The sequence below is a fragment of the Diadema antillarum genome, unplaced genomic scaffold (assembly GCF_040938485.1).
Source record: "Diadema antillarum isolate AM-2024a unplaced genomic scaffold, OU_Dant_1.0 seq00001438_RagTag, whole genome shotgun sequence".
Classification (NCBI taxonomy): domain Eukaryota; kingdom Metazoa; phylum Echinodermata; class Echinoidea; order Diadematoida; family Diadematidae; genus Diadema; species Diadema antillarum.
This window is the reverse complement of record NW_027272188.1, coordinates 1,500,330-1,516,873: the sequence shown is the minus strand read 5'-3', so window position 1 is coordinate 1,516,873 and position 16,544 is coordinate 1,500,330. Positions and strand designations below refer to the sequence as shown.

At 41.6% G+C, this 16,544-nt stretch overlaps 1 protein-coding gene across 1 annotated transcript in view; it reads left to right on the top strand.

Annotated features, from left to right (window-relative positions):
• LOC139709502 (cystine/glutamate transporter-like) overlaps positions 1–16,544 on the top strand; it is a 34,791-nt gene that overhangs the window by 2,068 nt on the left and 16,179 nt on the right. Inside the window, exon 2 of the mRNA XM_071621464.1 lies at positions 13,524–13,987. Within this exon, the coding sequence (XP_071477565.1) occupies positions 13,778–13,987 (210 nt within the window). The 5' untranslated portion in view covers positions 13,524–13,777. The remainder of the gene's footprint in view (positions 1–13,523; positions 13,988–16,544) is intronic.

The following is a 16,544-nucleotide window of genomic DNA, read 5'->3' as shown; positions in this document are numbered from 1 at the left end:
TCTTTGTGGCACAGTGGCTGTTGATTTTTATTTATTTATTTTTTTAAACAGACATTTCCAGAACATAAACTTGTAATGTGTGAAACAGGAATATATACTGATGTACAGTAGTCTGGGATGTGAGATGAGGAGATCGTGTAAGAAAACTAAGTTGACAGAGTTTCCTTTTGGTTAACTTCTTTCCAGTTTCAGTTCGCTATTCAGTACAGTTTGAATGGGTCCTTTATAGGTGGTCTTCCATTCTCGAAGAGCTCTCAAATATCTCTCTCATCACTTTCATTCCCTTCCTATTCATCAGATGTGTTCATCCACAGCACCGCACCCCACATCTGATTCTTTTGTTCAACATTCTGTGGTGGGTACACTTGTATTCACCCTAGGTACAATGTGTACATAGTTGCCATCTCCATCCTTCTTGCTTTCATTGGTGTTCCTGATGAATTGGTTTTTTTTTTCATGTTTATTGTTAGTTGGCCTCCACAATTCCTTTCACCATTATTGGTTCTTTCAGTTCATTTTAAAGGGATGGTGTAAAATTGAGAATTGAGCCTTTAACTTTTTGCGAGATATATGTATCAGTGAAATGTTACAGAGCATACAATTCTAAGAGGCAGTGCTAAGAGGAATTCAAAGTTTATTTGAAGAAAGTTGGTGTGAAATGGCTGAGATAACCACAAACAAAGTAAAACAAAGCGCTTGTAGTGTAGTAAAAGGTTGGTCCTACATTGTACCTTTTATCAGGATCCAATACCCACCTTTTATTAGGATCCTTGTGTGTTGGATATCTCAGCAATTTTAAAACCAATTTTCATCAAATAAAGTTTGAATCCCCCTAAGAATAATATTCTCTTTCATATTCCATGAGAGGTTTCTCATCATTTCACATAAAGGTCCAATCTCAATCAAAACTATGCCATCCCATTAGTCTGGAGAACTTGTTGTGTACCTCTGTCCAACAACATGTAGGCCTACCAGTATGTAGCACTCATACATACAGTAGCACGATGCACTAAGTCAGTCAGTGCTAGATCCTTGCCTCTACACGTAGGTGCCAAGATGTTACCTTTGTTATGGTAGATATTACTGTGAACAACCTTGTGAACATAGTCTAATACGATACAGTTACAGTAGCTCTACAGGAACTTCTTTCACCTTGAATTTATCAAATAAAGTTCAGGTTTTATTCCTACAAATTTAGCTTACATACAAGAAATTTTATTTGGAAATGAAGATACTATGACAACTAAGATGTACATTTAGTAAATATATACAAAAAGGAAAGAGAAAAAAAAATCAATTTGTCCTGAAGAATTTATCAAATGTTTACAAATAATATACAAATTTGCCCATGATCTTCTTTGTAGTCATGTTACTAACACTAATCATATTTCAATGATGTTGATACAGGAGCTTGCACTTAAACATGAAATCATTATTTTCTTTAAATGTGTTTAGGATTGTTGTAGAGAGTAAGGTGATTAGAGGGAGCTACAGTGCATGCTTTTTGAAAACAATGTACTTACAATCTATGTACATACTACATGTAAATGTACAATTGTACATATAGTGTAGATACTGTGAGCCCATTTGATTTGTGAGTACCGGTAACTTGCACTGAGGTGAACACTGCAAGAGATGCACTGGTAGAAGGTTGTGCAAAGAGTGCCCTCATTGGAAGGTGGCCATATGGTAGATTCTTGGCACATGGTGGCAAACTGAATGAGCAACATTAAAAACATTAAAATGTATGTTGATATAATAATGTGAATACAAAACAAAACAACAAAAAATACGATACATTTTGTCTCACCTCCAAAATATGGCAAATCATTGTGATGAAGCACATCTGGACGAAATACTGTAGTTCTCTTTTTGAGTGTAATTGGTGATTAATTACATGTAATTGTAGGGAATTGATGTTTCTACAGATCCTCTGAGCAGGGTGGTGGAAGGGAGAGAATTTTTCGTACCCCTGAACTGCAGTGGCAGACACGGATGTGTCACATTGCACACCGTATGTGGTATCCTGGTGTGCATGTGTAAATTAGGATAGTAGTACTGCCTTCCAGCTCCGCTGATGGAATGTAGTGCCTCAACACTGTTAGGCTGCCAAAGGGCGGAATTGGGGTGGGGGGGGGGGTGGGGGTGGGGGACACTGGAAGGTGTACAGTGATGAGTGAGTGATTGTCAATATAGAATGTGTGAGTACCTGAAGTGAAGTGCAGTTTGGCGCGGTAGCCCCACGTGCTACGCAACGAGACAAGGATACACAGCTTACAAATGTAGGATCACCCTGCCAAAGCATGAATGACTTTTATCACCAGACAGAAATTCTCCACCTTGCGCCTAAATGTCATTAGTCTACTGGGGCAGTGGGTTTCTGTTGAGTCAACTGTGGATGCTCATGATCCATAGCCTTTAATACTGCATGGAGCATCTAATTATGTAATCTTTGATAAAGGCTCCTGATGGTCGTGAAAGTACTTTAAACTCCTAGTGGAATCAGTAATTGTATCTGCTCTATACGGCATTTCTATAAGTCTTTAGTTGAGAACAACTCACCCCGCCAACGCACAGACACCAATGAATGGAGCACATCTTTTGAACACTGCAGGCTACCTTTCCAGTGGGATTTGTGGCAACGTCGTTCAGTAACAACTTCAGACAGTTACCACACCCTCTTGTATTCATTCGATATCTTCTGCAAAGATGACATTTTATTGTATGAAGAAGGAGACATCAATACCTCCTTTGTATATTAAATGTCTTGAAAAAGGTATGAGTATGATAATGATATAATTATGTAAACTTGGTCTATTCTATGAAATGGGGAGGGATGAATAGGAGTACATGTACATGTACTGTACTTGTACAGTATCTACATGTACATTCTCCTTCCTGTTTCCAAAATGCTTGGACGTCTTTCTCTTCTGTTCAGGAAACGGAAGGAGACTACAAGACAAATGAGGTTCGATCAATGTTGTCACCTGACTTTGTTGTTTGTCATACGTATGTGCAACTTCCACTAAGATGTGATTTCAGACTGAGAATGAGCCCATTTGTTTGAGAGAGGTACAGTGTAACTCGGCCCTTCAGATCTTGCCAATTACTGGGTATACATGCTCTGCTGCCTGTGTACCAGAACTAATTTCCTGATCTTTTAATGCACTGCCCAGTGCTCACTTAATTCCCTTAGCACCTCATGTTGCTGCTCAAGACATTTATCTTTGTTTATTAATACTTTTTTTTTTGGTGAAAAATCTTTTCATGACAGACCTTACAAAGAAAGTAAAAGAAAATTAGTGAAAATATGAAATACAGATACCATGGTAATCAGTTTTGTTTTCCCAGTAATTTCTATCGGACTATCAGTACATTTGGTGAATACTGCTTGCCCTGATCATACATTGTACTTCTGATTTGTTTTTCCATATGTTAGGTGAGTAAGACCAGGGAGATGGAGAGACGTCGTCTGTGATCTGGCCCCCTTCTCATTTCCCGAAAGAAAAGGGTACAAAAAGGGGGTGGGGGTGGGGGGCTTGTGGGCTTTTGGTTTAGCAAACCATTGAGTATTTTACTAAATCCTGCTACAGCTCATCTATTTACCGTTGAGTCCCATTATCCCATCCATGCTTTGCTAGCCATTTGTTGAAGGAAGGAGTTCCAACCCCACTCCCCCAGTACCTCAGCAGAGGGGAAGCACTGGGTGATTTCTAATGACAGGTGGCTGCTTTACACGGCTCGGTATCCTATGAACCTCCACGGCAAGTGTTCACACAGACATCCTCGTTAGCTTTCTTAGCTTGTCACACACGCTGTGGACATATTGCCCAAGGAAAAAAAAAATAGTTCTAAAGGAACTGCCTTAAATGATATTAACTCATTCGACGCACAGTTGAAGTGAAGAGCACCTGGAGAGACTTTAAAAATATATTCTCTAATGAAGAAAAAGAAATGTAAAGATATACAAAATACAAAGTATCTACCCCCATGGCCATATGCAGAGCCCCCTTTTTCTTTAAGCTCGAATATTAGATGTTCATTTAATTTTATTAGTGAATGAAATAATCAGGCAACAATATTAAATAATCTACATTTGTTTGTTTGTTTTTGGCAACCTAAGTAAACAACGTAATAGGTATCGTCTTACTTCTTACTTTTTGGATTGAAACTTTCCAAACATTCTACCAGTGTGCATCAGATTGGTGAATCTCAACTTCATGCAAAAGCTCCCTCATGCAGGAGGGAGTACACCCCCTTCCCATATACTCCTCCGCTCGGTCGCTAGGCACAGATGTTATAATTTGATATTATGTTTGAAGATAATTTTAAATGTCTACTTTGTCAAAATTTCACCCCCCCCCCCAACACACACACACACCCAGACAGAAATCCCATCTACGAGACTCCGTACTTCAATGTACATACACATATCCGTGTTTGCTTTACTATTTTCGCTCGACGTTTGAAATACACTTGTACATTAGCCAAAAGTGCAAGTGTGATGACCGTGTGTATGTTTATGTTTATGAGTGTCTTGTGCGTGTGTGCGTGTGTGTGTGTGTGTGTGTGCGCGCGCGCGTGCAATGTATGTACATGTACTACTAGTATGTCTCTCTCTACTCGTACAATCTCATACAATTATGGCTGAAAGGAGAAGCTGATGCAATCCTACACTCCCTGGCCGCGTTCCACCACACTGTTCCATCCATGTCACGCTCGAAACTAAGATGTAATTGCCGGCCGGCCGGCCGGTACATGATTTTAGTGGCCCTGCAGGAATTCGGTGAGGGTTGTTCAATAATTTCTTGTAGTTATAGGACCGTAATGTCGTTAGATGCCTTATTCAACAACAATTTTAAAAAAAGGTTTTTGATTCAACATACTAATTACGAATTTGACTTTTGAGCGATTTGATCTGATTTTGAGCAGAGCAGATTGAGGTGCGTGAGATACATGTATACCATTATATCATTTCCCATGACCGCGAGTGAGTTTCTGAATTTACAGTGATGAGGGATAGTGCGGAATCATCAGCTATTCATGTCTCTTTTGTAGGGAATGATGGGGTGAGGTAGAAAGAAATATTTTCACGTTTGCAAATCCTACTTAATCCATGTTAATGTACCGCCGCGCCGCTGCCAGAGTGATGGACAAACAACATTACGCGACACTGCAATCTCGATTATTCTTCTTCATGAGAGGAATTTGCCCTCGTTTGAAGAATTGATTTTCGTGTTTTTTTGCCCGCTGAAGAAGCACTGCATGCTTGCAAAGCAGCAACCATGGGACCTACAGTACAGCTTGGACCCCCTGCGAAGGACAAGACATTCAATGAAGATCAGGGGCGAATCCAGGAATTCTGTAAAAAAGGAGGGGGGAGGGCGCAACTAATATTTCTGGTTCCACTTCCGGGTTTCATTTCATTTTTTCTTTTTATTTCTTTTGTTTTTAACGATAAGTAAGAGGGGGGGGGGGGGGCATGCGCCTCTTGCGCCCCCCTCTGGATCCGCCACTGAAGATGAAGTGCCTGACGAAATGGGGCGCAACCACTGCAGTCTGGATCTTCGGCGAACCAGGGACATCGTGCTTGATGATCCGTGGTCTTATCCCCAGAGCGCCTCTTCTCATTCCACAAAAAAACAAAGAAAAAAGTTGATATGATATAGCAACTCTTGCTGGAATGGCAGCTGTCATGGTAGCGACAAGAATCCAGCTTCCCGGTGGGCTGTTGTTACATGGGAAGTTGCCATTTCCTCAAGTTATCTTAGGTTGATATCTTTTACCAAGGGACTTTTCAAGCTCCTTGCTTTTACGAAACGGGGCCGAGAATGTCATCGGCTCCTCAGTAATACGTGGTACAAGTACTGTATTCTCGGGAACATATTATGTTCCCGAGAATCCCGATAATCGTAGTTAGAAGGGGAAAGGGGAGCTCGAGAAATGAAACATTTTAATTGGTTTTAATTAAAGATACAAACATGATGTAGGCTATTCTGGGTTTTAGGGGGCTAAATTATTTTAGGCCTCTAACTTCATCAGAGATCCTATCCTAATCCTAACCCTAACGTATCCCTAAACTCTATCCGTATTAATCCCTAAAGCCACCTAAGGATTGTTAGATAATCTAAATTTAATCATATCATGATGCAACCTCAAACAGGGCCCTTCCCTCGCTCTTCAATTGCATCACCCTTTTTGGAATGTTCAAAGTACGATAAAATCACCGTCATATCGTTTCCTTTTCGACTGCGTGGAAATTTGTTATAGTATTCGTGACTTTTGAAAGTACACTGTATGATAGATGCTATCACAATGTTTCACTTTCATATACCTGCATGTCTGTTTTCTTCTTTTATAGGCCTGTTGGCAATTCTCTGTGAACTACCGTGTACAAACTATCAGCACAGTTCATGTTTGACCTCATGAGTTACTGTTTGCTATAATAGTGTGAGATTGTTGCGACTATACGTGTTGGCTGATGAATGTTTCGCGATCGAAAATATTCGAGTCGCACGATACTCGTTACACATTGTGTCATAATATTCGACAGGTATAGGCCTACATCATCTGGACGTATTCTCGTCTAAGCAAAGATCTACTACTATAGGTTACTTGATGTGTACCTCCTTGGTCTAACCATGGCGCTACAACAGTTGTAGCTCCGTGGTCTAACTGCATTTGGCCAGGGATGTGAAATCTCCCTTCACCTCTTCGTCATGTATTGTAACAGTCGTCCAGAAGTCGGTACCAATACATCTCTTCTTTCTTGTGTTCATTTCATTGTGACTGGGGGATTTGGCGCGCTTTGATCGACCCTCGTTTAGAGCACAAAAGCATTGGCACTTGGTTCCCTTTCATTCTGCGCAGTCTGACAGACGAGATTCAGCGGTCCGCTTCCTCCTTCGATCAACGTGATCAAAGGACCTACCATTATAATACTGGCGGGATCTAGTAGGAAGGGGGGGGGGGGAGGGCAGGGAAAAACAAATACTAGTATCGAACTTCTTCTGTAGGTCTGTACAATTGTAGGTGTGCCAAGGAGGTACTACAGGCGAGCTCGCCTATACCTCGTATCAGGCGGAGGTAATAGGCTACAGTGCTTCCAAGGTCTTAGTGCATGTGTGGAATCGCATACTTCAGCAGTACAGTATGTCCCAAAAAGAATTATACAATCACATTTTTAGCTCACCTGAGCCGAAGGCTCAAGTGAGCTATTGCGATCGCCCTTCGTCCGGCGTCCGTCGTCTGTCGTGCGTAAACTTTTTACATTTTCATCTTCTTCTTGAGAACCCCATGACCGATTTTCACCAAACTTGGCAGGTAGCATCCCTAGGGGGGATAGGATCTCAATTTGTTCAAATGGGCACCATGGCCCACCTGGGGGGCCTCAGGGGGGCCCAAACCCCCTAAAATTAAGGAATCTTTAAAAATCTTCTTCTCCAGAACCAGAAGTGGTAGGACTTAGTAAATGCTATGAGTTAGTACATTGATGACTGTAGTTTCAAGTTTGTTCATGGGGGAATCAGAGGTGCCCCCCTTGGGACCCAGGAGAGGGGGTGGGGAGGGGTCCTAACGGGGCCTAAATTGTACATTTTCATCTTCACTTTGAGATCCCCATGTCTGATTTTCACCAAACTTGGTAGGTAGCATCCCTAGGGCAATAGAATCTCAATTTGTTCAAATGAGCACCATGGCCCACTTGGGAGGCCTCCAGGGGGGCCCAAACCCCATAAAATTAAGGAATCTTTAAAAGTCTTCTCTAGAACCAGAAGTGATAGGGCTTAGATAATATATGAGTTAGAACATTGATGACTGTAGATTCAAGTTTGTTTATGGGATTGGCGAAATCAGGGGTGCCCCCCCCCCCCCCCCCCGGGACCCAGGAGAGGGGATGGAGGTGGGTCCTAATGGGGCCTGAATTGTACATGTTCATCTTCTTCTTGAAAACCTCATGATGAATTTTGACCAAACTTAGCAGGTAGCATCCTAGAATCTCAATTCCTTCAAGTGGGCACCATGTCCCTCTTGGGGGGGGGGGGGGGGGGGGGGGGCCGGGGGGGGGGCCCACCCCTCCCCCCCCCCCCCCCCCCCCCCATTAAGGAATCTTTAAAATCTACTCTAGAACCAGCGATAATAAAGCAAAGTTAATACCATGAGTTTGTACATTGATGACTTTAGTTCCAAGTTTGTTCATTGCAGATCCAGGGCTGCCTGCCCCCCCCCCCCCACCCTGGAGTTGAGGGGGGGGGGGGATCCATATGCAGACCTAAGTTTCCAATGTTCTCAGGTAAGAGTGTGCAAGAATGCATGGAAGGTGAAATTGCGATACTCAGGTGAGCGCGTGACCCCGGGTCTCTTGTTGCATTGATACATAGGCGCCGGAAGTGGGGGGGGGGGGGGGGGGGGGGGCGGCCGCCCCCCCAATCCAAAAAGTGGGGGGGCAAAACGCATTTTTGCCCCCCCCCAAAAAGCCCCCTTCCAAAAAAAAATATATAAACAAATAGAAATAATGATAATAAAAATAAATGAATAAACAAAGAAAATAAAATAAATATGTAGATCTATATGAATAAAAGGGAAAAAATAAAGCTACAAACGGCAGCTTTTGGACTGTAAAATGTCAAAATTTTCAAGCTCGCTCGCTTCGCTCGCTCGCATCCAGCAGTTGAGCCCGGTGCGCCTCCCCCTTAATTTCTAAAGCGAAAAACATAGCTACGACGGCAGTTGTTGGACTCTAGAATGTCAAAATTTTCAAGCTCGCTCGCTTCGCTCGCTCACATTGAATCGTTATGCCATTCTCCTAATGTTGCTGACAGTAATTGCCAGTAGTTGCGCCCGATGCCCCCACCCCTTAATTTCCAAAGCGAAAGATAAATATAGCTACAAACGGGAGTTTGGGGACTGTAAAATGTCAAAATTTTCAAGCTCGCTCGCTTCGCTCGCTCGCATTGAATCGTTATGCCACTCTCCTAATGTTGCTGCCAGTAATTGCCAGCAGTTGCGTCCGATGCCCCCCCCCCCCTTAATTTCCAAAGCGAAAGATATAGCTACAAACGGGAGTTTTGGGACTGTAAAATGTCAAAATTCTCAAGCTCGCTCGCTTTGCTCGCTTGCATTGAATCGTTATGCCATTCTCCTAATGTTGCTGCCAGTAATTGCCAGCAGTTGCGCCCGATGCGCCGCCCCATTTATTTCCAAAGTGAAAGATAAAGCTACAAACCCCAGTTTTGGGACTGTAGAATGTCAAAATTTTCAAGCTTGCTCGCTTCGCTCGCTCGCATTGAATCGTTATGCCATTCTCCTAGTGTTGCTGCCAATAATTGCCAGCAGTTGCGCCCGATGCGCCCCCATTTATTTCAAAGCGAAATATGTATATAGCTACAATTAAAACTCCAGTTTTGGAACTGTAGAATATCAAAATTTTCAAGCTCGCTCGCTTCGCTCGCTCGCATTTTATTGTTATGCCATTCACCTTATGTTGCTGACAGTATCTAATTTGTCGATCGTTTCACACCATCATTTCCATAATCCATGTAAGGAAAACTTACAATGTTCCTCAATGACTGCGTTGTTGAATGTATCACATTCCGTAATGTATTGTAGTCCCATTATTGCTCACGCACACACGCACAAGCATACAGACCGTCAAAATTACTTTATGGTTCCCCCCATGTTTCGACCCACCGTACGCCACTTTACATATAATACTATATATATATATATATAGATGTGTGTGTGTGTGTCTGTATGTGTATATTGTGTAACATATGCATGGTCTAATCTTGAGCCCCTCCAATGTTTGCCCCCCCCCCCCCCCCCCCCCCCCCAATCCAAAACTGCTTCCGGCGCGCCTGCATTGATAACACCCTATATGATTAAATTGTCTAAATGCTACTTCAGGGTCTTAAAATATAACATTTTAGCTCTATTTTGCAGAAAACCCCATTCGATTTGGTTAAGCGGTCACAGAGAAATGTGGATTGTTGTAGAGCATGTCATGAGTCTGATTCTTCCAAGTTTAGCACTTTGAAAATAAAACCGTACTTGTTTTGAAAAAATGAACAATTAAAAAAAAAAAGAAGGAAACGGTGTTCTCTAGTTCCTTTGCGAGTTTATCTCAGTAACAAACGAATGTTTGCACATTAATTTTTACGATTCATTTGAACTGTCCTCGTGCACTTACTCTGTAAACTATTCATTTATGGCATACTTAAAAGAGTTCATGAAGGGCTGAAGTTATACGCACCTTTGGTTGTCGTGGGAATAGGTTTCTCTGATCATACGAATAGAGCCACATGCATTTTATAGGGACAAATATATAATTTTAAGTATAATTTTATTGTATACACTTTTCGATATCAGAGCGAAGTATATTACGCATGAACACCGAAGAATGTTACATTCAGAATTATTGTAAAAAACAAAACAAAAAAAAACCCGTTATTTGACTAAAGCTCGAGATACAGTGATTGCAGGAATGATAAGGATTTACTAATGTATTCACATTTGTGGAAATTTCTGTCCTGAGGGTAAGGTATGAATTCAACGAGTGTATTGGGTATATTTCTACTGCAACGTAAGAAGTTTTAAGAAATCTATTTTTCATAAGATTAGATTTTGCTACGTCGAGCAAATTCATAATTTTCGTCATTTTTTTTTCGTTCCTGATAAAGAGTAAACCCTGTTGTAAAGTTGTGTGCTTGAAGATTTGAAACATGAAAAATTGTGATATACATTTTATTCATTTTAAAGCTACCATACACTCGTCTGTGCTCCATGTTCCTCTCTCTGACCCTGCATGTAGTCTGACCCTCTCCCACTTTAATGCTACACCTGCTCATGACGTAGCGATACATGCGTGTTGATGTCCTGCTGCAACGCCCATCCCACGCCCACCATAGCGCGTTTGTAAAGGATCATGGACCATGACTTGGTAAACCACGGAGGTTAGTCTCGCCTCCCTGGATAAACTACTTTACAAACTCCTGCGCAGAAAACGTGTCTAGTGCTCATGCAAAAAGCACTGGAAAAAAATAATCCTCGCATCTCTTCGAATATTATTATGAACAACTATATATTTTACAAACTGTACGCGTTGTGCACGATGAACTTATATTACGAAAAGATGATCGACGAATTCGCTAAAAACGAAACAAAAACATACCAAAAGTATCTATTGTATCGGGAGATTTAACCCGCCGAATTGTGAGTTACTGATCTGCTTCATGTTTTGTTTTGTTTTGTTTTTTTTTTTTTTTGGGGGGGGGGATTGTGTGTGTGTGTGTGTGGTTTTGTGTGTGTGTGTTTTTAAAGCGATATGCTTATGGCATTATGCTTATGGGCTTATATAGCGATAAGTCGTAAATGACGGATGATACCCAGGCTATTAACGTCACAAATGAATAGGTTGCAATTTTATTATGTTGTCGATGAAACGTCCAATGAGACATCAGAAGAAAGAATTGAATATTGTTTTGATTAAGCTTGGACTATATAGTTGGAACACTGTTTTGGAACGGTGTCTTGCGTTAGAGTCCCCGCGTGAAATTGCAAGGAGCAATGTGAATGCGGTATCATTATAGAGTCGTAGTGTCGACGTAACCGTATGTATACGATACGAGTTGTGATGCTGCCAACTCTCATGTGTTTGGGTTGGCTGCCAAGACGGATTCATCAAGAGTGCAGTTCAGTTACTCCAACACTCTTCATGGCTGACCCACCCTACCTGAAGTCATTTGGACCGTGCGTGTGCCAAAGAATACATCCCGAACAAGTCATGTAATCACGTCATTGTATATAGCATCCATTACTTCTTGCATACCGCGGTTGTGCGTATTTAGTTTACCACGTGATGGACCAAGCGATCGAACATCATGCTGATGAGTGTTTTGATATCGTCTTGCCTTAGAAACATCATGGCATGATGCGCATCGTATTCTGAATAAAGTGCATCAGGAAGGGGGGTACACCATTCAGATCAGGAATCGACCAATGTTGTTGCTGGATCATCAAGGCATATTTAGCTAATGCCATACTTAAGGTGCCATGTTCACACTGCGCAAGACGACATAGGTGACAAAATGACTATGGAGTTTTATGACGCATGCCGGGGTTAATGCCAGACACTATTGGCTTGTCTGGGATTGTATCTCATAGCTGTCATACGCGGTGAGTGTTGATATTTCGTCTAGTCGATACCTTCCTTTCTGTGACATGTCTGTGTGCTGTATAAAAGCGAACAGCGAGATATGATTAAGCAAAATATAGTATACCAGTAATGAATACATTTCCGCTCAACAATTTACATTGTTGGAGCCTACTACCACTTCAGTCCTCTGGAATTTCCGGGAACTGTGTATTTTTTCAGACAGGAATAAATCCTTCCCATAATGCCGTTCCTGTACTTAATGTGACCACAGTTGATTGGAGCAATATACAGACTCGATTAGTTCTGCCTGTAGAGTTTCGATTCTCTGGGAAGTTAATCCAAAATTTTAGGACTCCATGTTGACAAACTCGTGAATGTCAAATCTTCTCTTCGGAGCTACGAAGACAGGTAATCGGCAGCCTACAGATTGGTTATGCGAATGTCACAGTTTCATATTGATCGTTTCATATCGATCATATTGATCAGTTTCATATTGATCATATTGATCAGTTTCATATTGATCATATTGATCGTTTGAATTAGAGGGAAAAAGAAAATATCACCTTGAGATATTTAGGATTTAATGTCATTGTCATTCTGAATTGTCAACAATCAAGTTAACTTCCGCTTAAGATAATTTAGACCGACTCATACTGAAGCGAAATGTCTTGATAGGGGACGAGCGATTATGTATTCCTCGACATGCTGTAATAATAAGTTTTTTTCTTCACCGTCTCTGCAGAATCCCCCGCGGGACGTCAATTTTCTTTCCTACTTTCAAATCCAACAAGAATCGTCAGTAAGAATCCGCAAATATTATGCCTAATCATACTAATCTGATTGAAAGTGGTTTTGTCAGAATTCACCAGCCATAAGTATTTAGGTACGGCAGCCAGTCGAGTATAATAGTTGCGACTGAAATCCGAGCTAAGTGCTCGCAGCGGTAGGATGCTACAGCGCCCCCATGGAGCTCTTGGTGGTGGTGGTGGTGGTGGTGGTGTTGCAGAAGGTGCGCTGATGTAAACTTGTGCGCCCGACAGTCTATGCTCTGGCAGTGATTCGTATCTGTCATTCCTTCGTCAGCTACAGAATCATGCAGGTGCATATGGCAGATCTATCAAACTTTGACTCGGGTGACCACTTTACCTTACTGCTATAGGAAAGATGTATTTTTTTTTTCAGTCGTTGTCAAAGCATGATATGCAGACGCATGTATTTTTTCATCGGATTTTCGAATTCCATTTTCGATGATTACTCTGTGGTTGAGTGGGCACGGGGACAAGTGATTCAACAACCATAAAAGTTTTCAGCAGACAACCACCCCCTTTCTTCTGATGTTATAAAGCAGCAATCTCTTTTCATTTTCTTTCAGGTAAAGGCTGAATGTAGTGCTCAAGGATACGTTCCGGCTGGAAACCTCAATTTAACGACGGGTCTATTCAGAACGACTTCTTTGAAGTGACGAAACGCAACTGCTGGCCATCATTGTGAGGTATTATAAAGTACTTAGTAATATCGACAGTTCCAGTGCGGAAAAAAATATCAAGAACTCCTGAAAAAGGGGAAAAAAGGAGAAGGAAGGAAGAAAATACTTGATAGAAACTACAATACTCCAAATTCTTTAAAATGGCGCCAGACGGCACTACTGCGGAACAGCCCGATGGGACTCCAGTCCAGAGTCCCCGCGGCCCGGATCCCGACGAGACCATGAACGACCTGCGACCGCAAGGCGGGCATGACAACAAGGTGGTCCTCAAGAGGAAAGTGGGCATCTTTGGGTGTATCGGGATGGTGATGGGCATCATCATCGGTTCCGGTATCTTCGTGTCACCACAGGTACGCCATCCATCTTCCCTTTGTACCATTGATAGTTAGATAAGATGATGGATGTGAATGAGGAAATGGTCGTAATGGACAAGAAGGGAAATACATAGTATTACCAAATTCCTATCTCATCCAATTAAGTAAACTGCCCTCATATTCGTACTGTTCTTTGGATTGCGTTGCGCCAAATTTACACCAAAGCAATGTGTGATAATCATGCTAAGTGTTGTCCTTGACCAAAAGACGCCGCTTAAAAAAGCTGTCGTAGGTAGGACCTACTATTCAGTTGATGTGAAATCGACAGATACAAACGTATTGACAGTTCAATTTGATTTCCAACTTGTTTTTTTTCCCAAATGTGATCTGATATGAGTATAGTAAGACGGCTATTGTCTCATACCAGCATTTGGTGATGATGATCAGGAGATTGAGATTTGACCATTATCCGATCGGGACACCGCTACCATAATATTGAAAGCAAGCAGACTGTAATAATAACAAGATGTCCCGACGATTTAACAAATTATTGTGCAACGTGCATGCTTGTCTAAGAATCAACTACTTATGGGGAACGGGTCAAGGTAGAATCTCCAAAGGTGGCTATAGCCTAGACCAGTGATCTCATGGGTCGTTTCCGTCTTCAGTCATGCGTATATCGCCGTCGTGTAATGAGTCAAAACATAACCAAAGACATTTCATCGGGATGTTGAACAGAGATAAGACTTGTCGGGGACCAGTTCAAACTGCGCGACTTTTCCGTGATTTTGAAATTCCCTGGTTTGGAATTTGTTACACCACAAAGGCAAGCCAGGACTTTAGCTCGCGCTCTCTCGTATCCATAGCAACTGTCTACTTTGTACCTTGTTAGGAAATCAAATCATTACATGAGCAGACTACATTGTATCTATACACAATGTACATAGGCACTTTGCGCCAGGGAATGAGGCCTCGGCTGCTACAAGTATACAAGAGTGGGGTCCCATTTGGGTCCGATCTACGTATTGCTATGGACCGACATCGAAACGTTGTAGGTCCATGATATTGTGCAAATGCCCCGCGAAGAGTATTATGATACATTATACTCGTTTCCAATTCATGTTATGACTAAAATGTAGTAGTACTGTAAAGTGACAAGTCCCAGGGTCAGGATCGTATAATGTGTCAAAATATTATCATTTCAATGATGGCTTCCATTTCCACTTAGTGATTATCTGCTGTATGATAAGCGTATGGAGTTTAAATCCCAAATTTGTTTTTGATAACATGTTTTTAACTCTGACATCACAACTTTGAGGTCTGCGTTGAAAATGTTCTGGTGCTCGGGAATGTCTTGGCGCTCACCAAACTTTCAGGCCCGTCGTTATTTTCTTTTTCTTTCATACTTGCTTTCGCTCCATTCAGCACCACTGCCTGTACGACTGTACCCTCCCCTATAAGATTGATGGAAACTCGGTCAATAGACGTAATGTGAATCGACAATGAAAAATCAGCCTGAACACCGATATTCTTCCGTATCCCTTTTGAAGCATGAAAGTATACGTCTTTCCAAACCTTTGTATTTAACGTAAAAAAAGAAGCAACTGAAACTCCACATATTATGTTGATAGACATCTTTTAATGAAATGGAGAAAGGATAAGAGGTATTTAAATCAACACCACTGAAATCTTTTATTTGCTCGAAAAAGCATTTTCATGAAATCCGCGCACTGATCCATTTCATTTGATTTGTTAGAACGTAAAAGCCGTTGTTGCAAAGTGCGATTGCTATATCGTGTCACAATCGATGAGAAAATGTTAGCGGTAATGTAGTCGACATTATGTGGCTCATGAGCGATTGTTTACCTCTCAAAATTTGACTCCCGACCTAACCCCTAGACATGAAGCATACCGCTTTTGACAGTGCTTGTCGTCCGACTCTCATCTTGCGTCTTTTAAGCCATTTATTTTGTGACTCAGCGTGAGAGATATGCGGATTGATTTCTCCCAAACTACGTAGGGGCGGATATGTATGTCGAAAGTAAGCGCGTCACCTGTTTCACGACCTCCACTGTTTACACACACACGCACGCACACACACACACACACACACACACATACGCAAAACACTTCGCTACTCGAGCAAGAACAAGATTTGAACTAGCAAATCGATCGTTCGATCTCTTCATCCGTGCTGAAATCCCGACAGAACGGCTGACACTGGTTAGCCATGAACTTGAATCGCATGTTGTACGGGAAAGTACACAACTTCGGTAGATTCAACTTTGCACCTTTACCAGTGTCACAACACTGGGAGCACTTTTAAGGGTGCAACTTTGCACCGTCCTGGTGTCAAAGGGGCAAAGTTTAACATATTTTTCTTACAGAGTGTTTGTAGCTTGAGTTTGACGCTCTGCAAGTCTTTGACACAGAACATGATGCTGAGTAATGAATTATCAAAATTGTAGTATACAGTAATGTTTTCCTCTCATATTTTTAGTTTGAAGATTGTTTTATGATGTTTATATGTTTTATTTATTTATTTATTCAAGATCTCATGCGTGTTCACAAAATAGGAATGCATACAAATGTA